Raw genomic sequence first — 22268 nt, forward strand, 5'->3', positions numbered from 1 at the left:
GTTACATTTGGCACAAAACTAACAATCTCATATATTTGGTGGCAGTTTTTGCTCCCAATGGTGGCATTACATTTTTATTAAGTTTATGGAGCAATCACTTTTTTCATATGCAGCTGGGATGGTTTGAATTGCTTTTTTAAAAAAAATCTGACTAAATTACATCATCAGTTTGAAATAGCATTTTATTTGTACTCTAGATATTTCTTCTGTCTGAAAAAAGCAAAATGTGAAGCTTTAAGAGGCCAAGTAGTTGTTTTTTTTTGTTGTTTTTTTTTTTTTTTTTTTACAAATCCTTAGTTTGTATCCATGGCTTTAATTATCATCTATTTTCTGGATATTTTAGGTTCCAACAGTCATAGAGATCTGCAACATGCACACAAAGGTTGTTATAAATTCACACCTAAACTACCCAGACTTAATACCAGTTTGGTTTTTTTCTGTTCTTTGCAGATGATGCTCTTAAAAGTATAGAGTGTGACTCCAACCTCATCATGTTCAAGGCGATCGCCCACCTGCAGGTGACACTCATTATTTAGTGTATTTCTTAATTAAATTTTAACTTTTAAGTTCTAACTTGCTGCCTCTCTGCCTGCTTCCTCAGGAGGATTTTGATGTTTTCTTCACCCCTTCCAACTATGAGGATCCAAACATCAGAAAACAAATCCAAGAACATCACATCACAGCGTACGAAAACACGCGAGCTCGCTGTTCATCAAAGGGGGAGGCTTTGTCGGCTCCGGTTGTGGCGAATGATCCCGACGGGAAGACCAAGACCATCTCCACAGAAGCTGGGTTACGGCGACTCGGGCGGCAGCTGCAGCGCACCGAACAGGAACTGTGGTCTGACCTCGGCCTGCGGGCGCTGAGGGTGGGGAAGGTGGAGAAGGCCCTGAAGATCCTCAGGTTGGGATGTCGGAAGGCTTTCCTGTGGATGATCAAACTCTGTTCAAGTAGTGAGTATCTCATAACATTAATGTTTGTTTTTTGTTTGTGTCTTCAGTGAGTTGTATGAGCACCACTCCAACAACAATACGGGGAAGGTTTTGTTCACTGCTGCCAAGACTTTGTGCCAGATGCTGCAGGCGGATGTTCCCATGGTGATTCCTGAAGGCATGGATTTGCCTGCACTCATCCACAATCTGGCCTGCCAAGCCATCACTCTGTGCAACTCTGGTAAAAGCCTACTACTACTCAGTAGGCTTTTATTTTTGGAAAGATTAGTCTTTATTCTCACTGGAGCTGAATTTTATGTCATTTTCTGCATAACATGCATTCATTGTTTATCTCCTTTTTGTGTGTGTGTGTTCAGATGCATATTTATAATGTAAATAGTGTTAGTACAAAAAAATGTTAAAAAATAAAAATCCTTTAGTAAATTTGAAATACACCATGCTTTATGATTATTTTCTGTTTTTGATTTTATGTTTCAAATTCCCAGAGGATAAATAAATAATTTGTTCCAGATTTGCTGCTGGACTGCCTGGAGCTTTGCAAGTGCACACGGATCGCCATGGATGTGTATCATCAGTGTCAACTATCAGACGACTACGGTTTCATCGCCAAGGTCAGCAGCGTTGCTAGATACAGTGGCCTGCAGAAATATTCATAATCCTTGAACCTTTTCACACTTTGACATGTTGCAACCACAAACTCCAGTGCGTTTGTTGGGATTTTATGTAGCATAGACTAACATAAGCATAATTGTGCTGAAGATAAACATTCCAAGTTAATTTTGCAAATAAAAATCTGAATAGTGTGGGAGATCCATGTGAGATTCGAAGACTTTGAATACTTTTGGAAGTTACTATTCTTAGACAATTCAGATTGCTAAGTTTGCCCTGGTATGTGTGCAATATATTAAAGCCACTCTGGTTTATCACAAATAAGTTAATGTGAACACCTAAAAAAAGAATCTGGTTTGGGTTTCTTTATGGAAACAGAGAAATAATCAGGACGTTCATTTAATTTCTTTCAACAGATTAATCTTTTCCTAATTTTGCGATGTTGCAGGACTTGAGTTTGGAGGCAGAAAAAGATTCATATTCTCAGTGGAGCTTTCAAGATGTTTTTAATGAAGACTGCATTGTTTTGGATCCGGTGTCAGTACTTCCTGTACAGTATGAAATCACCAACTGCCTGTTGCCTATTCCCCAGGGTACAAAAAAAATCATCACATTTATCTCCTAGCATAGTTTTGTTCTGTCTGCAGCTCTGATATGTTGTTATTCCTGCAGACAATAAACTATTTCCGTTGGATTGTTCCTGTTTGTCACATTGCTCATTTGAAGACGGTAGGTGTTTTTCTTAATTAAACTTTTTTCCCCTCCCTAAGATATTTACATTAACCTTGACTCCAACTTGGCCTATTTAAAGGTTCAAACTACCTGCAGACCCTTCTCGGCCCGCTGACCAACATGCTGCAGATGCTGCAGGAGTGCAGTCAGCTGGAGTTGGCTCTCAGAGAGCTGATCAACTCCTATGGTAGCTGTCTGCAGCATGTCACTTCAAATGTTATGGACACAAAGTTAAGTATTCAGGTAGGACTGACCTGTGTTGTGTTTCCCACATAATTGTCCCATTTTTCTGTGTTTTGAAACTAAATGACTTTTTGAGTTCCATAGTTTTCCATCAGATTCATAAGGGCTTTAAAGCACTTAAGTAGGGTGAAACATCCTAGTTAAAATATAACCACCAATTGTTCTCAAAGTCAGGCTCCACAAGCAAATGTAGTTTTTTTTCTCCTTTACAATAAAGCATGAAAGTAGTTCATATTTCACATCAATTTGGTTGTCACTTGTTTCTGTTAGCAGGATTTGGAACAATAAAAACCAATAATGATTGTAAAAGATTGAGATCGTCCCTGAAAGCTCGATAATATCTATTAAATTAATTTAACCAGTTACATTAGAATAGAAATATGAGCTGCAGACTCAAAACTATGTATTTTTTGTGGTGTTTATTACTACAATGTTTTTAAATTTATCTCAGCCTTAAATATTTTACTACATACTATCACATTATCATTCAGCCCTGCTTAGACTGAGCGTGTTATGATTATGATGTCATAGTTCATTCATTCATTCACTCATCCATAGAGAACCAGAGATTTTTTTTCTATTTGATTTGATATATTTATTTCAAACAGGGTTTTAAAAATAAGAAAAAAAGCAATCAGTTGGACAGAGAAAACATGTGCATACATAACAGTGAAATTATGTAAGTTTCTAGATTTGATACATATGAATGCCATTCTTCAAATAATAAAATGTTACATTCTCATCCATTTTACCTTCTACAAATTATTCTTTTTTTATTTGTGATGTTGAGATAAATACAGAGCATTATTCACATAGTTAAAAGAGTTACCTGAACTGTATTCATTCTCAGCTTTACGATACCCACAATCTTAAGAAGTACAACGTGTGCCTGAATGATGTCAGAAAAACAACCGTATCCACGCTCAATGCTGTGGCTGTCGGCCTTTTGAACAAGGTGAGCGTGCTACTTTTATTTTCCTGAAATTGTAGCTTGAAATATTCAGTATTTTAGGGAGTTTTATGATCATGATATATTTTTCTTCTTTGGGCTTCAGGTGTTCAACTGGAGAGTGGTTGATTGTGATTTGGCGATTGGTCTTTGTACACTCCTACCCAAAGCAGAAGTCTTCAAAATATTGTGGAAAGTCATAGACAACACCTGGCAAAATTATGACAAAATCCTGGTAGGCAAGATTACTGAACACATTTGGTTATTATTTGTGTCCCTGGTATCTACAGAAAGTGTGTGTGTCTGTGTGTGTTGGTTATTCCAGGCGGTGGCGAAAATTGGGGCCAATCTCTGCAGTTTATATAAGGAACCAGAGGAACAGAAGAAGTTTCTGTCAGTCATCACCGATGCAGAGTGGGGAGTCAAGCTTGGAAAATTAGAGGTAATGCGGTTCTTCCTCCAGCTCCGGTGACACTTCCTTCTTGTAAGACAAATCATGTTCTTAGTCGTCTTCTTCTGCCTCAGATCTCTATGCAGCCGGTGTTTCGTCAGCGTCCGGAGTTGAAGAGCTGTCTGATCCCTGAAATGGTGAAGAACAGGAAGATCACCCCTGATATTATCCTCCAGTATTGCAGGTGAGATACCCACCTTCTTTCATCATGTTTAATTGACCGTCAGAAGCTACCATTTATTTTTTATTTATTTGTTACTGTTTGTGTCTCTGCAGTACTTTTGGCCTGGACCGTGATCGTGTGATCAACCAGTACATCACCACCTTGCTGCTGCTGCAAGAGGCTGATGGCGGCAGCGCGGGTGCAGCGGGCTCAGGCCTGGATGAGGAGCAGCCGCTGTGTGATGAAGATGCTTTGGAACGGATCCTGCAGATCATCTCCATGCTGAGCAGCCCCAGCGAGCTCACCGCCAGTCTCTGCGCTGCCCTGTTTAAGGTAACAATGCTGCACTTAATTGTGTTCTAAGACATTACAGTTTTTCACTTGAAACTATTTTAATCATCCACTACTTGCACAAGAATCTTCTAAGTCCTCTTTTTGAACAAGAAAGGTCTTTTTTATTTGTCATAGTTTTTTGGAGATAAAACAAAATTTCTACATCTTTCAAACAGCTCAGCCCGTACAACTACGAGCGGATTGAAGTGGTGCTGAAGATCATACAGGTTGCAGATGAGTATGTGGCCGCCTTCTCCCTCAGTCAGGTGAAAGCAAAGACTCTCTTTCATCTTATAATTTAAAACCGATTTTCCTTTGGGATCAGTAGTTTTAAATGTGACCATTTTATTTCATTTCAAAGGCGATGGGCCTCCTTCAGCACCTGAAGTCCTACAAGAGAGTTTCTCCTCCCTCGGATGTGGAGAACACGTATCTTCTGGAAAACGGTCTTATGCCCAACCCCTTGTCCAGCAGTAGACTGCCTTTCCACCTGCTCATGCAGACCAAACACTTCTGGAAAATTATCTGTGAGTTGACCTCTTCACCCTCTATTTGAATTATTTTATCTCATCAAAAACCATGAGTCATTTAAGCCAGACAAACTCTCAACTGAAGGGAAACTATTTTGTGGTATTTAAATCCTTAGTTAGTAAAGGTCTGGATAGATTCTCTGCAGATAAATTATGACTCCTCTTTGTGTTTTTTGTAAATTAAGTGTTTTTTTCTGCTTACAGCTCCTGAGCTGAGTGAGGAAACGTTCCCAACTCTTCTACTGATCAGCAAACTGATGAAGGTTGGTTTCCATCTAAGTTTAACTGAAAACAATCCATCCATCAGTTATTCATCCTTCCATTTGGGAATTATTCAAAAGCAAAAACAAAATTATTTGTTCATTCTTTTTATTTGATCTATTTATCTCTCTATTCATGTGGTCATCCATCATCTATCATTTCAGATTTTCCACCCTTCTGTTTATCCATTAATTTTATCTTTTTGTCTTCCCTCCATCCATCCATCCATTCATCCATGTCGTTGTAATCATCAAATTGTTCTTCTTTTTATCCATTAATTTGTTATCCATACCTGTGTTTGTTCCTCCGTTCATTCATTTGTCCAGACTGATTGTTATAGATAAATCTGCCATTATATCATAGTGAACTTTGGTATTTATACTACAGCAAACGGGCTAAAATCCCTGATATCCCTTTAATGAAACAATAAAATGAATGAATCTTAACATGAAATATGAGAATAAACCCCATAAATAAAGTAACCCTCCCTCTTTTTTCCCAGGTGAGCCTCGATAAGCTTTACATGTCAGCAGCAAACCACGTGTTTGAGAAGAAGATGAAGCCTTTAATCTTGGAGCAAAGGAAAAAGGCTCAAGGACACGGCTACAACAAGGAGACGTTGAAGGTGGCCAAGACCATGATGAAATACATTCAGTGCATCCAGAGCCTGGAGTGGGCTGCAGCCACAGCACATAAGATCACACAGGAACTGCCACCAGGTCTGACCTGCTGCTACACTCGACTGCACAGTTTCGGTTGCTCAGACGTCTAATTGTTACCTGCTTCTCCAAAGGCTTGGAGAAGACGCAGTCTCTTCGGTACTGTTTGGGTCTTGGAGAAGCTTGGCTCAAAGATCCAAATCTAGAGGTCTGTGTTACCGTTTCTACCTGCAGATATATTTATGATCAGATTCATGATGTCGCCTCACTTCATGAATGTAAACATAGTTTATTAAACTCTTCTTAACTAGAATCATGTGCTTTGGTCAGATCAGTTAGATGAGTTTGTTATAAAATGATTGAATATATCAAGAGGCATTCCACTGATGAGTTTGATGTAGGATCTGTGGCGCCTTCGGATATGTTCCAAGCGCCCAGCATCATAACATATTTGATATACAAAAAGATTTTAAGTCTACCCCTGATGAATTTTCAAAGAAAATCAACAAGAGCTCAACATGAGTCTTTCATCTGTTTGTTTTGTGTGCATTTTTTTCTCACTGGGCTGTTTATGTAGAAAATACTGAGCAGCTCCTGGCCCTGTGATCCTGGTACACAGATTTCCACCCATTACATTGTAATTATCCAAAACTGGTGAAATTTAATCTACATCTCAGAACTTAAAAGCTGCAATATTCTGACCTGTTATTAAAAACACTTTGAGAGCATTAGTCTCTCTCTCTTTCTTTCTCTCTCTCTTTGTCTTTGTTCCCCCATTTCCATGGAGACGCTGAAAACAGAAGTCATCACTTCCTTCTCATTAAGCTTTTTTTTTCCCCCTTTAAGGCTAGCAGATTTTATGAATGCATTTTAATGCAAACTGTGGTTTTCATAATGGGCGGTTGAGTTTATTGTTGTCTCTGCAAACAAAAGTCAGAACTACTGTCATGTCATTTAAAGTTTAGAGGAAGCATAAACTTGAGGAGAGTATAAAGCAGGAAATTACTGAAGCAAAAATGTAGTGGGAAGACGCCTCACAAGATACATTTCTCCTTACACTCCAACCTGGTGAAATGTTTTTGAAGAAGATGAAATCGCCATTTGTGCCCCCTGTAATTTCTACCATGCAATTTTTTTCATTGAGTCAAATTAAAAATTAAAAAGTTTTTCAGTAAGATTATTTGGCTGCACTGACGTGCATGTATTTATTTCTTCTAAGCATTTTTGTTACGTCTTTACACTGCAAAAACAGAAAATCTTCCCAAGTGATTTTGTTGTAGCTCCTAGTGCAAATATCTTAGTACACTTGAAATAGGACAAGCTAACTTAAAAGTAACTTTTCGACAAGTTATAGGACCTTGTTTAAAGTCATTAAGTCCTTAATATTGATGAAAACGTTCTTGTTCTATTGACAGATAAATTAACTTATAACTTATAAAATATATTGCAATAAGTTAAATAATCTGCCAATGGAACTAGTACTTTTTCATCGATATTAAGAAGTTATTGACTTAAAACAACCCTATATAGCTTGCTAAAACTTACTTGTAAGTTAGTCTATCTTATTTCAAGTTTGTTAAGATATTTGCACTAGAAGCTAGACCAAAATCACTTGGGAAGATTTTGTGTTTTTGCTGTGTATGTGCTGCACCGACATGTTTGTCTCCGTCTGCATTCAGAAACGTTCTCACTGATCAGTGTTGGGCTCTCTCGCAGGAGGCTGCCCGGGCCCGAGGGGAGACCTTCCTTTCGAAGCTGAAGTTGCAGTTTCAGCGTTCTGCCACAGAGAACATGCTGATCAGCAGTCAGCTGAGCAGCCCAGAGCTCCTGAAGCTGAGCGGCCTGCCCGCCAGGCTCATCATGGCTCTGCACGAACACAGCAGTGTGGAGCAGCGCTACAGAGAGACCGGAGGTCAAACCTTTCCCGGTGAGTCACAGTCTTTAATTTACCCAATTTTTGTTTTTATGAGTTTTTATTGATTTATTACAATGATTTTCTTCTTTCTTTTTAAAAAAAAAAATGTCTCAGACATACATGCTGCCGTGAGGGAAATCGCCACAATCAACAATGTGGATCTTGGGAAAATCCGCAACATGCTGTTAGAAAAATGGATCTGCAAAACAGGCCCAGCTGTTACCAAGGTCGGTAGCCTTTTCTTTTTTCTTCATGATAACCAACAACTTGTATTGATTCAAATCAAGTTAATATTTTCTGTTTCATTTACTGTTTTGCTTATTTTTTACCCCAATTAAAGGAAGTAGGAAATCAGGATTGTGTGACCAACATTGAGGAGGATCCAGACTTAGTGAGGTAATTATCACAGCTGCGCTCCTGTAGCATTGACCTTCACTAAAACTAACTATAGAGATATAAATCAGTGTTATACAATTTCACTGTTGGGGAGTAAAAGTATTACTTTAATATAGACACAAATATAGACATAACATTTACATTAATTCAAGTTCATAGTTCACCTAGGTATTCTGAACAATGTTGTCCAATATGAACAAGTTCTTGTTTGTTCATCATTTCCCAAAGAGATAAAGTCCTTTAACGTATCCAGACCATCATATCATGGACCAGCTAACAGATTAGCTGCATTGATGCATTTTATTTCCTCTCCTTTTCTCTTTGCTTGATCCCCAAATAAAGCTGCACTAGTTTACAAAATTTCCTGCTGTAGCTTTTAGAAAGCAAAGTTAGAAGAGGCAGAATCCATAAAGCAGAAGCTTAATTTCTTTGCCCCGCTTATGAACATCCTCCTTTAAACACTGTATTGCAAACAGTGGTTTAAAAACTACAACGATGCAAACAAAATCTGAATATACAGTATTTACTCTATTCTGCAGATTATCAAATAGTTGATATAGCGCATGCAGTAATGAAGAGCTTGAACGTCTTTTCTTTTGTTTACCGTCCTCCAGGATGGTCTACATGCTGCAGTCCTACCCCGTGGATGATGCGACCCGTCTGCTGAGCCCTATTCTTTGTGCTGAAACCTGGGTGTGTCTGAAAAACTTTATTTTTGACTCCAGAAAGATTTTCCTGTCAAAGTGGCTAATGTCTGTCTTTAAGCTGGACGAACTGATTAATCATCTTTAACCGTCCTCAAAATGATGCAAAATGCAGCTGCTCCTCTTTTTAAAAAAATCTGAATTATAACTTTTGAAATACTTCTCCCCCTCTGTTCAGCATCTTGGAGCTGTAAGGAATTGCTTCTAAATGTTCTGTATGAATAAAATGTGTCTTTAAAACCGCTTTCTGCAGCCTCTCAGCTCTTCTGGTCCTCGTCTGACTTTCTGCCACCGAACTCGAGCTCTGCTCTGCCTCATCCGCCTCGCCGACGCAGAGTCTCTGGAGGCTCAGCTGCAGATCCCAAGGAACAAATTTAAGTAAGAGGCCAAGAAATGTGCAAACAGCAGTTTTGAAATCGGAGGATGAGTTAGCGTGAACGTTTTGTTTGTGTCTTCTCATTCAGATGCTATCTGAAGTCTTACATCTTCGTGTCTCAGCTGGAGGCATTAAATATCCCCTACACCATTCAGTCCTTCCTCAGCAGCCCAAAGGACGGCTTGATTAAAGGCCTGTGGAAGAACCACAGTCATGAGCCACAGGTACATGCTGGCATAAAACTTTAGATCCACAAAGTTCTACCATATTTCATGAAGAGGTTGTTGTTGTTGCAGGCTGTACGTCTGGTAGCTGACCTGTGTCTGGAGTACCAGGTGTACGACCCTCAGCTGTGGAACAGTCTGCTTCAGAAGCTGCTGGGCTTCAATTTGGTGAGGGCTCCTGCACCAGAGTCTCTACCTTTCCCAAACAATACGAGTTTCTGTTTTTAAAAATAATTATGTGCTTTTAAATGTTTTTAAGGGAAAATAATAAAATGTTCTCATGTTAAAACTTCCATGTGCGTGCATCTGCTTCTTGCAGATCAGTCACCTTCAGATGGTGCTGGAAGCAATTGTCGCTGTGCCAACGTTATGGGAGGTATTGCTGTAGTTGGTCTATTTCTGTTTACATGTCAAAAAGTAAAAAAAAAAAAAATACCACTCCTATTTATGGTTTACCTATTCGAAACAAACAAAAAAATAACAAAGCCCGTTGCTACCTGTAAGGTCTGTTACATGGCCGACGTCATTCCCACCAACGGATGTCCTGTTGAAGAAGGCGTGGAGTCAGAAATAAACTGAAAAAAAAACAACTTTAATAACAACCCCAACAACTGGAGATGCAGTTTCAACAAAGATGGGCTTCAGATTATTTGTTTTATTTCCAGATTTCCAGTTTCTCCAGGACTTGGAGGAGTATGATCCTGGCACCTTTTGTCTCAGGTATGACATGTAAAACACTAAAGCAGATTACCTTGTGGCACAGGAATACAGCCCAAAATTATTATGAGATTTTGAAGAAAGAAAAAAAAGAACAATTGCTACATTTTATTTAAAATTTTCATCCAACAAATCTTAGTTTCAATAAAACCTTCCTAAAAACTGCTGAGCAGCTTTTTCCATGTTTGGTGATTCACTATATGTCTTTGAGGTTGGAGGGCCTCCTTGCCCCTCATCTTTAGCTCTCTACATAGATTCTTAATTTTAGAAACTCTGCTAGTCATTAATAATTATGGGACAAACTGTGCAACATTCCGTTTGCATTAATATTTGTAGTAAAAATTCTCAGTAAGTAAGATAAAATAACTTCAGTGTAATGAAACTTTCTGTTTCCACCCAAACTGAGTCATGCGATGAAACAGTGTTGCTAATATCCCATATATTAACATAAAAGCTGATTACTAAGATGTGGGTGTCACCATCAGAAATATTTGACAAAAAAAAAAAAAACTAAAAGTGCATGTTACATTAACCCTCCTGAAGCATTGTGTTCAGACATCAACTGCCTGCTACAGCCCTAAAACAGAAATGCATCCTCACAGACCCCCTGGTTATTTCTTTAACGTACGAAACCTTAAGATGTGAAGGAGAAAATACTTTAACTACAGCAAAGGGATCTTCATGTTTAATTATTCAGGAGAAAACCATTTATCCTAGAGTTCCCAGGCTGTCTTCATTTATTCATGGCTACACTTATAGACATTTCACCTTTGTTCCCAATGGGGACTGACAGTCACTAACTTACACTAAATTACTTTAAAGCCTCAGCATATTAACCAGTCAGGAAGCAAAAACTTAACATTTCTGAAGAAAACCTACCGAACAAAAGGTTTGACTATTAAAAAGAAAAGATGAGGCAGAAAAATACAGCAACCATCAATAAAAGCTCTGCTTTTTTCATTCGGTGATCGTAGCTTTTATATGAGCAGATAAGCATGAGTAACAGAGACACATGAGAGAAGAAGGCAGAGCCTCTGAGCAGAGGGAAGAGATGTCGATTCCCCGATCCGTTGGTCGCCTTAAATGGAGTTCCTTTCCTCTTCTCCTGGCTGTCTCCCACTTCCACCCGTCTCCTTGGATACTTGCTTGATCTTGACTGGTGCCAGGCGAATCTCCAGCCCGGAGCATCTTGTCATATCGGACAGAGGGCCGACCTCTGGGCCTTCAGCTTCCTTCAGCAGCAAAAGCTGGCAGTGGCTGGCTTCTTTTAAACTTTCACATTTATATTTCATGAGACATTATAAAACAAAACCCGCTCTTCATTGTCTGATGACAGACAGACAATGAAGACATACATACAAGACATACAACGTATGTAAAATATGTTAAAATATTTTACATACATTTGCTGAGTTTTGGTCTTGTTTTTTAGAATCACAAATGCATATTTTCCTTATTGAAATGGTGAGCATTTATCTTGATTGATCCTGAATTGTTTTGTGTTTTTGTCTCGGTAACAGCCTCGGTTCCTTTGAGCCCGGACCAACAAGCAATGCTCTACAGGACTTTTGTTCTCCTGCTCAAGTAGGTTTTTCTAATGTTGACTCTGAAGCAGAGATATGGTTTACAGTGAATGGTTATAAGGTTTTTTTTGGGTGGGGGATTAAGTCAAAATCTGAAATGTGAGGGAGGCATTTGTTTCCTGTCTACTCGGGTAATAACTGCAGATGTTTTCAGATCAGCTTCTATCAGCCTCCCACTTCTACAGAACAACATTTTTGTTCATTATATCTGCAAAATAGTTCAAATTCAGTCAGATTGGATTGAGAATAAAAAATTTGTAAGTGAATTTGGGCCTGTACTTTGACTGGGCCATTCTGACTCGTGAATATGAATAGATGTGAAGCGGAGGTTTTATGCCTTTTATTTGACACAAACTCCAACTGCAATTCGAAAATGATTGACTGACGCAACAGCACCAGCAGTTGATGCAGATGGACACTTTTTAAGTTCTTTAGTGAAATATTTCCTTTGGCAGATTAAAATCTTTATAGCGTGAACAATTTTTCCCTTCACTAACCAGTTTGTCTTTTGTTTTTTGTTTTGTTGGGGATTGCTTCAATTGTAATTTCACGGTGACAGGTTCAGACATCCAGTAACTTAGTTGAGAGCAGACTTGGCCACAGCTCTTAATTCAACTCTGCAAAATGCAGGAAGTTGTTTTGAAAAACAAGACACATATCCTGTCTCTGAGCGTAGTCAGCCCAAACAAATGAGGAACCTTCATGGTTTTTCTTTTAATAAGGCAAAGCAAGACATTTTAGATTTGCCAGAATTAACAGGGCTCTTTTCTAATGAATAAAAAATTGATAAACATTTAAAACTAATATTATCTATTTAGCATTTTAAATTTGAAGGGGCCCTTTGAACTCTCAATTTAGCCATTTCCACCAAGACGCCAAGACAAAATCATAACCATTTTGTCTCTAAGTTCATCTCATTTTCTGCACTTTTCTAATTAGCCTTTAACTGCATTACCTTTTGCCTGCTTTTGACCTGTGTTTAACTCACTGGAGGCATCAGTACTCTAGCTGTACATTTTTATCTTATTTTTATTTTCTGTAGGTGTCCCTTCCTCTTGAATCTAGACTTGATAGGAATTGCAAACCGGTTTGCGCAGTTCAACCTTCATGCCTTCGCTTTGGGAACTCTGCTTCTCCTCCCCTGTGCAAATAAAAAGGCACAGCAGATCCAGGTAAGAGCATTAACGTCTACTTTACGAGTAAAGATGTAACTTCTGGACTTTGTCTATGACCAGACGCTGTGTTTTTTTGTTTCCAGGGGTTTCTATCCATGTGCAACCCAGTGGCCGTCCTTGAGCAGGTGGATGAGTTCATGAACACGGGTGAATTGGCTGGAATCCCTTCACAGGTCAGACTGGATCAGAAATCCTTCTATCACATGTTCGCCTCTCACAATAGTTTGCATCTTTAGAGAAGATCATAATAATGAACAACCCTGGAATCTTAAACATTTTAATGGTGCAGGCAGATGCAGACTTGAGGAAAACACATGAGGCTGACTTTACATGAGCAGAAAGCAATAAGTGAAGCCTAACTTTTTAAATGACAATTTATTAAATGAACAAAGCTATCCAAACCAACCTGCCGTTATGTAAAAAAGTAACGCCTCTCCTTGATGTCATCAGCAGCAATCAATCATTAACCATCACTGGCAACTAGTCATTTGTTGTGGAGGATATTTGAACCACTCTTCCTTGTAGAAATGTTTTTATTTTTTCACATTGGAGAGTTTTAGAGCATCAACAACCTGTTCCATGTTATATCCCAGCATCTCAGTGTTTTTATTTATTTATTTTTTATCCCTTAGATATGAACTTGTTGTGTTTTGAATCATTGTCTCACTAGATAATCCCAGCAGCCTTGAGTTTTAGGCCATAAACCTCCTGCCAGATGTTCTCCCTCAGGATGAATTCATGCTCACAACAATTGTGACAAGTTGTTCAGCTCAGTAAAGTTTCCCCAGACCATGATACTGGCACTACTATGTTTGACTTGATGAGCTCCATGATTATTTAAAAAAAAAAATCAAATTTAAGACAGGCTTTTTTGATCTTCATGGCCAGCAGTGGTTTTCATCCCACAAGTCTCCTTCAGGATGCCATTTTTACATTATATTATGAACATTATGCGCTCCTGGAGTAAATTTGATAGATCAGTTACTGTTCCGTGTTTCCTCTATTTCTGGATTTGTTCTCTTCACTGTGGTTTGCTAGAGTCTAAAGAAATGACTTGTTTACTCTTTCGAAACTGATAGGCGTTAGTGACTTATGTCCGGTCTTATTTTGAATATGCTTAAATCAGGACATGCATCTTGAGATCTTTTCATCTACTGTAAATGGTACTATTTAAGTAATTTCTTAACTCTTGCAACAACCTGGGCAAAAATTGAATTTAGCTGTCCCTAAAAGGCAGTTAATTGCATAACCTGCTTGACAATAACACATAGCAACATTTTAGACTCCTGTATTTTGAAGTCTCAGACCACCAGTGAGGCGGTTTTGACTAAATCTGTAGCTAAATTTAAAGGTATTTAAAGTGAGCATTTGCTTCAGACTTTATTTTGTAGTACTTTCTATATAGAGCCTAATCATCAAACAGTTAATTTTATTTCTACTATTTTAGATTAAAAAAATAAGTTTATAGTTTGCAAAAACTGAACAAGTTTGTATTTCATGGGTCATATTTGAGCCTCAAGCTTTACAGGTTCTTCTTGTACAAAAATTCAGCTTCCATCCTGATTATGTCACTTCTTTTTAAATGCATATTTCATGCAAAGAACACTGATGTATATTTTTCCTCTTTTTAATCTTCAATGAATCCAGTCCCAGAAAACATGTTGAACAGGAAATTATGCTGGATGAATTTGATGGTGTGAAGTTAAGGAAGCTGTTGGTGACACTGTTCAAATTGCTACAGAGCAATAAACAGAAATACAAAAAGAAGAACTTTTCATTGGGGTTATATTCTCTTCCATCTACAGGCTGATACTTTTATATTCCCTTAGATCAGGGAGACGGTCTTAAAGTTCATCAGCCAAAATGGACAGCACCAGAAAGTGATGAAAACCAAACACTTCGCCCACCTGAAGCAGCTCGTTGTGTCCAGTGGCCAACCCAACCAGCTGAAGGAGTTGGTGGAGTTCCTGATCAGCCAGAACTGGTAGGGATTTGTTGGTTTTCATGAAAATAATTTTTTTCTTAAAGCACTTCAGATGTCCCTTCTCGTTGTCAAAGAATCCGATTGAGATTCTACTGGTGTAGACTCATCATCCAGGACAGGACTATTGAACCAAATCAAGTGGCATCAATAGAGACTTTTTGAAGCAAAAGAAAAACCGAACATTGAGCTGAACAGAAACTCACGTCTGCTATCTGCCCCATAAGGGACTTCAGAGGCTCTAAAACAAGAGAAGAAGTCCAGTTACTTTCTACTTAAGCACTCGGGTCTGACATGATAAAGGACACACTAATGTACTACAGTACATTTATAATTAAAATGATGAAATCTTGATTATTTTACTTGTTTAATCATTGGTTAAAAATCGGCCTCTCTTTCACGCATAAATGTCGAGACTTACATTTAAATCCTGCATAGATTAATGGAAAAATACATAAAAATTTACGTAAAGACACATCTGAGAGAATGTGTTGAAAACAAAAAAATATCTTCCAGGATGTCCCACATTCAGCCTGTGTTCATTAAATGGTTTTGCGAGGAGATTCCAGAAATCAATCAGCAGCAGGTCACAAAAAGATATTCCAGCTTTTTTAAATGATAAAAAAGTTTTGCATTGTGAAGCAATTAGTGCAAGACACAAATGATGCCCCAACTTCAGGGTGGGATTATTTGTGTCTTTGCAAGCTGGCTTCCACCAAGACTCCAGCTATGGCTGTTGGGCGGCCTTTTTTATCAATGTGCTTCAAACATCATGGAAACCCACAGACCGTATATGGGAGATGGATAACAAGAAATGGCACCAAGAAATAAAGAAGTAACACTATGACTTTCTGAACTAAAATAGAATGAAGCAGCTTCTGCTGCAGGGAGGGGCAACTTATGGTTAACAAGTTTTACTTTAGTTGCAGCCAATCGCTCGTGAAGGTATTAATATCAACTGAATTCGTAAAAAATAAACCGCAGTCCTCACCTCACATTTCTGAGGTACGCCTTTTAAAAATAAATTTTTTTCTATCACTTATGGATTTGAATAAGGTAAGAAATCAGTGGGTATTGAGATGTTTCATGATAAACGATCACAAAATGTTGCATAATTATGAAGTCACCCAACTGGTAAAGAGAGTCCATTAGTGTCACATTTGAAGGTCTAAGTGGTTTATTGGCGAACATTAGTGAACAAACAGCATCATGAAGACGCTTAGAGCTAGATACACGTCAATCCTGGAAGAAGACTGGAGCGGAGACTTCACCTTCCAGCAGGATAACAACCATAAGCTCACACAGAGCTACAATGACAGCATATTTATGAGTTAGTATAGCCTAAATCCAAGAGTCTGTGGCAAGACTTGCAAGTAAATGTTCACAGATTTTCTGCGATCTGACTCACTTGACTCTTTTGCAAAGAATCTGCAGATTTGTGCCACTAGATAAGTAAAGTTGGGATAGAAATACGACTGAAGGTAAATGCGTGCCTCTGTAACCAGATCCTTTTTCCATTGTGCTGGTTTTATTTAAAAACTAGGCCGTGACACGTTTTTCTTTGGAATTGGTGGTTTGTTGGTTTATTCTGACGAGAAGAACGAACAGAGAACAACTGTGTTATTGGGCTGTCCACTCCAAGTCCTACACAAAACAAAAGTACATAGCGAAACTAAAATTATCTCCTGCTACTTTACAATTGTACGTTCACTTAAATATTTACATTATGGAACATATTTATTATAATAGTGATAATAACGAAGACTAACGTAATAAATCTATGAATAAACTGGATGTATTTAGGTAAAGAAAATGAACAACAACCACCTCTCCTGCAGGATAAAGAGGGTCTAAGGCAGTGGTCCCCAAACTGCGGCCCGCGGGCCAGATGCGGCCCGCCTCCACATTTGGTCCGGCCCCCTGAACAATACCAGAGTATTTTCATATATGTGCATTTTTATTTGATAAGTTGGACTTTTGCAATAAAATAAATGTTCCTTAGTAATGAACTTTATTTATTATTAAGTACTAGTTAGTAACTATTTTATACATGCATATAATTGACCCTAACCCTTTTTTTTATGTGGAGAACCCAGTGTTATTTGGTTATTATTTATTTCATAAATAGTGTTATTTCCTGACTTTTGTTCTCTGAAGAATCCAGAAAAGGTTATTTGATTGTGCTTTCTGAAAAACAATACATTTTTATGTTTAGCACTCTTACAATCGTCACACTTTTTCTGTTACAAACTGACCCCGGCCCCCCATTAGAGAAGGGACAAGTTATGTGGCCCTCACAGGAGAAAGTTTGGGGACCCCTGGTCTAAGGGGAGCAAACAATTTAACAACTATACCACAGAAGAAGAAATAAAAAGGAGGGGCTCCCTATCTTAAAGTCACACGGCTATGGCAATGACAGAGTTTTCAAAGGTTTAAAGTCATGTAAAGGACCAATCTGAATAACAATATAAGACTTTGTGTAATTATAACAAAAGAGAAATACAACTCGGTTACACCTCCTTTTTAGACTTTTACTTCTAAAAATAATATTTGAATGAAAATGGATGGATGGATGGATGTATCATTTTATTTCCACTTAACTGTTTTGATTTACTTTGTGTTATTCTATTATGTGAAACTCAATTTGAACTTTGTGGTTGTAGACAAACAAAATGTGAAAAAATGCCTAGCAGGATGAATGCTTTTACAAAGCAAAGAAATTTGCACGGTGGTGGTGGGATTATGCTATGGGGCTGCCAACCATATAAACTTCTGACCAAAACTGTAAGCATGCATTGTTAACCGCTGACGGCTGCTTGCAGAACGAGCTGTTAAAAAAGCACAACAAAGCTTTCAGAACAATTTCATAACTTCTGAGTTTTACTTAAAACATGAAACTCCTCTTCAGTCAGGATGATGCTGATTCGCTCACTCGTGAGTATCTGAAGCACAGAGAGCAGCAGCGGGGGGAAACGCTGCCTAACGGCTGCCTGAAGGTACATTTATATTACCAAACGGTACAGCTCTGTGTTGGTAACAAACCAAACTTCATGCTACACTTCCTTGTTTTTCAGGATTTTCTCAGCACGACCAATGGAGTGTCCGGATAAGGCAACATCGTTTTTACTCTTTATATTTATACATTCTGTCTCTGTTTTCTTCATACTTGCAGTATTTGCACTTTCTTGTCTTTAACTTGTTCATGTAGTTTTGAATAAACTTATCATCCTTAAATTGTTGGTTGAGTAATTCTTTAAGAGGGAAAATGAGCAGTGCAACTCTTTTTATTTACCTTTCGGCTTATTTATGTTAAAGCTGGTCATTTCACCCCTTCAGTAAGTATTGACCAGAAACTAGAGGCCTTTGGAATAACAGATGAATCTTCACCAATTGAGCCGTCAGACATTTTTTGTAATTTTCCACAACCATATGGGAAAGTCTCCCCATCTTTTCTGAGTAGGCTGCTACTCAAAGGGAAAACGGAGAGGCGAAGGTTCCACCCCAGTAGCTTATTGTCTTTGAATCTCACCGTGGTCAATGATATAAACAATCCCACCCATTTGGCAGGAGACTTCAGTCTCTGTCGGCCAGGGGTCACACACTGGAAGTGTGTTTCACTACCTCAGTCCCGTCTATTTCTCCCGAGGATGGGAAACATTGGCACAACGTCTTTTGAGTCAGAGCTCCGCTCTCTGTGAAGCAAACGCTGTGCAGAGCTTTATCTCTGTCTGTGGCTGATGCAGCTGTGAACAAAAAGAGAGATTTTGATGAACTCTCTGGAAATCAGATTACAAAACAGAACAGGAGATGGATAGCAAGGCTGATGGAGCACAAAAGCTTTCTTTTTTTTTTTAAGGGACCGCTTGAGAAGTCTCACTGTTTGCATGTTGTTGAATTTTCGAGCTTTGACAAAACACTGACGCGTCTTTAGCTTCTGGAAGTTTATAATGCATAAGCACTGAATAGTGTCTTTGTGGATTGGAGATTTAAATCTTATACTTCTCTTTAAAATCTGCAACATGCTTTTTTCTCTTTTACATGAACTGATCCGTAAAACAATAAAGAAAGTGACACAATTCAGGCACGGACTGACGCAGTGAATTCAGAACAATGAGCGAATACAAATCCAGTGGGGTAGGTTAGGACGGGGGGGGGGGGAAAGACAGACAGGTTAGTCGCTGGACAAATCGCTCTAGTGTTTGTAGAAGGCCTGAAGGTCTTACTGCTTTGGGTTTCACAACAATCTGAAGTGGGGTAGGAGGAAGATCTGTCCTTATATTTCAGCAGCTGGAGATCAGGGCGATGATGATCAGGTGCGAATGGTCACAGCTCAGCAGCAGCTGTGACAGACAGTTAGCTGGCCAGACCTCAAAGGAAACCAGACATCTACAGTATATCAGCCATGAAGGGTTTGCTAGGTACATCTTAATTTACAAACTTTGTTTTACAGAGCCTGTATTTTGAAATAAATTTTTTTTGCAATACAGCTAAATTTGTTCTCCAATGCCTGGAATGGCAAATAGTGATGGGGGGAAATATGTAGTTTTCATATGCAAAATATGCAGGAAGCCCAGATGTATCAACATTTCCATACAGCATACAGTCAAACTCAATAATATGTGAGATTCATGCATTTTAAGACCTTTGTAATTTATTGAAGTATTCACTGAAAAAGTAGACAAGTGACCCAGAAGAATCTGGTGCTGTAAAAAAAAATACATTAGTTGGGATACACAAGTAAAATAGACTGACTGAAAAAATGTTAATCTAATTAAAAATGGGTGATTTGATCTCTCACCAAATGTTGAACAATATTTTTAAAGACGAGCTCCATTGCTCCTAATCAGCTTGTCATTTTGTGACTGAGGAACAATGTTACTGTAGAAATACATGAAGCTAGAAAAGTTTAATATTGGAAAGTGTGGAGCTTTCACATTGACATCTGCTTAATGACTATCACCAAATACGTCAAAGCGAAGAGATGCCTGAGGTTAATATTTAGCTTTCTGCATTGATTTGAAATTACTCATAACCATATTGAAAGTCTTTCTGAAAGTTGACATGGAGGATTTTTTGCATTTGTGTTCACAAAGAGACTCGTCATTTAAAAATTGTCAAGTAAGCTTTATTTATTGCACATTTGATGACTGGTACAAGACAAGCTAAATTCTGAAATACAATCCATACTATCATCCATCCACCAAAGTATTTAAACTAATCTATGGTTCAGCAAACTTAAAGATGACACATAATTTGGTTGCAAAAACCCTACAAGAAACAGACCGTTTTAATGAAACCAAACCTTTTGATGCAATGTCCTGTAGGTACATGTACTACTTATTCAGTGTAGTTCTTTAAGTAGTCACAGTTGTTTGGTTTTAGACAGCAAATGTCACACATTTGATGACATATGTACAAAAATATCAGATTACCTTAATTTGCATTCAATGCCTGTTCATTGACAACATTTGTTTCCATATAAGGTCATGAGAAGAAAAAACAATCATTAAAGCGATGTTCACCAGAAAAGTGAACAAAAAGTGCAAAACTTTCACATAAAATGCACAACAAAAGAAATTATATAAAAAAATGCATTCATGGTCATACATAGACATGCTTGTGCAAGAAAAGTACAGTTAACGCATTTTCAGCGGCTATAAGGGAAGTAAGAACAGCATCATCTTGCTCAAACTTGATGCAGTTTAACCAGATGTTAACTCTGAGTTTGCAGATCACAGCTGGCTGTGCGACTGGGACGCCGTCTCACGTGTTCTCTTTTCCGTGCTCTCACAAGTCTCTGACTGAGGCAGATGCAGCGTTCTCCTGCAGATGTTCTTGAAGGCTGGGCTGGAGAAGTAGTAGACCACGGGGTCCAGCACGCTGTTGAGATAAGTCAAACTGATGGTGATGTAGAACACGGTGGTGAGCTGCTCCACGTCATCACAGACGAATCCTCGGAGCATCTTGATCCACATGGTCAGCAGAGTGATGTTGCTGGGGAGGAAGCAGACGATGAAGAGCACCACCACCACCACGATGAAGTACAGAGCCTTTTTGAACTTGGTTTGGTTGGTCAGCTGTCTCCTCCTTAGGTGGCCGATGATTTGGAAGGTGCAGTAGAGGATCACCAGCAGAGGCATGTAGAAAGAGAAGAGAAATGTGAATTTGTGCCAGGACAGGTTTCCTCTGGAGGTCGTGTCCACCATGAAGCTTTCGCAGTAGGTTGTGTTGATGTGATGCAGAAAGAAGACATGGCCGGTCATTGTAATGGGGACCAGCCACAGCACCAGAGCGCCCAACATGGCCTTGCCCACGCTCAGGGAGTTAATGGGATGGTGGGGATGCACCACACGCATGTACCTGTCCAGGGCGATGACCATCAGGAAGAAAGTGCTCCCGCTGCGGTTCATCGCCAGCATGAAGAGGCAGACGTTACAGATCGTCTCACCGAAAATCCAGCGGATCCCCGACAGGTAGTAGCTGGCTCGGAGGGGCAGAGCCATGATGAGCATGAAGTCAGCCACTGCCAGGTTGAAGAGTAGCACCGTGCTGCTTTTCCAGGGCCTCAAGTGGAAGCAGAAGATGAAAAGAGCAAAACCGTTTCCAGCGAGACCCAGAACGAACTCTGTGACCAGCAGCGGAGGGAGCACTCTGATCAGCACGGGTCCACTGAAGTTGCACAGCATGTCGGCGTTTGGCGTTGCTTTGATGCCTGCAGACGAGAGAATGAGCCCCAGAAAGGCCGTCCTCCCTTAAAAGGGAAACCTCAACGCAGAAAAAAAAAAGTGCTAGTTGTGTGGCTTGAGTTTTCCAGGAAGCCACAAAGTTCTTCTTTTGTTTACTTTTAATTCAGATTTTTTCAAAGATTTTCTCATCGTTTAGAAAGTTGCACACATGTTCTTTTCAGTACATAGCCATTTGCTTACATGCAAGATGCATTTTATTCACTATCATGTTTCAGGTGATTGCAACCACAGTCAGCTGAGTCAAATCTATTGGCCAAACTGAAGTAAAAGCTTCTAAACTGAATGGAAATATATCAAAGCAATACTTCAACTATATTTCATAGAGAATAAACACCTATTACTCAGTGGCAGCACTTCTCCTTTCAGCAGCGGCTATTAATTTCCCTTCTGAGAAACCAGAGTTGAGACACGATGAACACAAAGTCCCACACATGTAAAAGTCAAGTCTAACAGGTTTATTGTTGCACGACTGAGAAACGGATCTCCTTAAAAAGAAACATTTGTATGAAGAATAAACCCTCCCCTCAGTTTGAAATAACAAAAGCTGACTTTGATTACAAACCAACAT

At 38.9% G+C, this 22268-nt stretch overlaps 2 protein-coding genes across 2 annotated transcripts in view; one reads left to right on the forward strand and one right to left on the reverse strand.

The window, feature by feature from the left end:
* The window catches only part of kntc1 (kinetochore associated 1), a 30253-nt gene extending 12065 nt beyond the window's left edge, over positions 1 to 18188 (forward strand). The window contains exons 31-62 of the mRNA XM_028034805.1: positions 451 to 518; positions 602 to 903; positions 1001 to 1173; positions 1464 to 1564; positions 2011 to 2155; positions 2235 to 2291; positions 2374 to 2537; positions 3388 to 3492; positions 3593 to 3721; positions 3812 to 3928; positions 4012 to 4121; positions 4214 to 4433; positions 4610 to 4699; positions 4795 to 4960; positions 5168 to 5226; positions 5727 to 5943; positions 6018 to 6091; positions 7600 to 7810; positions 7913 to 8025; positions 8139 to 8194; positions 8809 to 8887; positions 9152 to 9276; positions 9363 to 9498; positions 9571 to 9666; positions 9818 to 9874; positions 10164 to 10218; positions 11736 to 11799; positions 12841 to 12970; positions 13057 to 13146; positions 14803 to 14957; positions 17863 to 17950; positions 18029 to 18188. Of these exons, the coding sequence (XP_027890606.1) occupies positions 451 to 518; positions 602 to 903; positions 1001 to 1173; positions 1464 to 1564; positions 2011 to 2155; positions 2235 to 2291; positions 2374 to 2537; positions 3388 to 3492; positions 3593 to 3721; positions 3812 to 3928; positions 4012 to 4121; positions 4214 to 4433; positions 4610 to 4699; positions 4795 to 4960; positions 5168 to 5226; positions 5727 to 5943; positions 6018 to 6091; positions 7600 to 7810; positions 7913 to 8025; positions 8139 to 8194; positions 8809 to 8887; positions 9152 to 9276; positions 9363 to 9498; positions 9571 to 9666; positions 9818 to 9874; positions 10164 to 10218; positions 11736 to 11799; positions 12841 to 12970; positions 13057 to 13146; positions 14803 to 14957; positions 17863 to 17950; positions 18029 to 18064 (3788 nt within the window). The 3' untranslated portion in view covers positions 18065 to 18188. The remainder of the gene's footprint in view (positions 1 to 450; positions 519 to 601; positions 904 to 1000; positions 1174 to 1463; positions 1565 to 2010; positions 2156 to 2234; positions 2292 to 2373; positions 2538 to 3387; positions 3493 to 3592; positions 3722 to 3811; positions 3929 to 4011; positions 4122 to 4213; positions 4434 to 4609; positions 4700 to 4794; positions 4961 to 5167; positions 5227 to 5726; positions 5944 to 6017; positions 6092 to 7599; positions 7811 to 7912; positions 8026 to 8138; positions 8195 to 8808; positions 8888 to 9151; positions 9277 to 9362; positions 9499 to 9570; positions 9667 to 9817; positions 9875 to 10163; positions 10219 to 11735; positions 11800 to 12840; positions 12971 to 13056; positions 13147 to 14802; positions 14958 to 17862; positions 17951 to 18028) is intronic.
* A 1883-nt stretch (positions 18189 to 20071) lies between these two features.
* Positions 20072 to 21661, reverse strand: LOC114154186 (hydroxycarboxylic acid receptor 2-like). The gene has a single exon (XM_028033044.1). It carries the CDS (start codon positions 21638 to 21640, stop codon positions 20687 to 20689), a length of 954 nt encoding a protein of 317 aa, XP_027888845.1. The 5' UTR covers positions 21641 to 21661; the 3' UTR covers positions 20072 to 20686.
* Positions 21662 to 22268: the final 607 nt, after the last annotated feature.

Source organism: Xiphophorus couchianus, chromosome 12, assembly GCF_001444195.1.
Source record: "Xiphophorus couchianus chromosome 12, X_couchianus-1.0, whole genome shotgun sequence".
In the NCBI taxonomy this organism is placed as follows: Eukaryota; Metazoa; Chordata; class Actinopteri; order Cyprinodontiformes; family Poeciliidae; genus Xiphophorus; species Xiphophorus couchianus.

Bases quoted from the DNA above. Each gene is read 5' to 3' on its own strand.
- LOC114154186 (XM_028033044.1), bottom strand. From the start codon at position 21,640: ATGCTGTGCAACTTCAGTGGACCCGTGCTGATCAGAGTGCTCCCTCCG.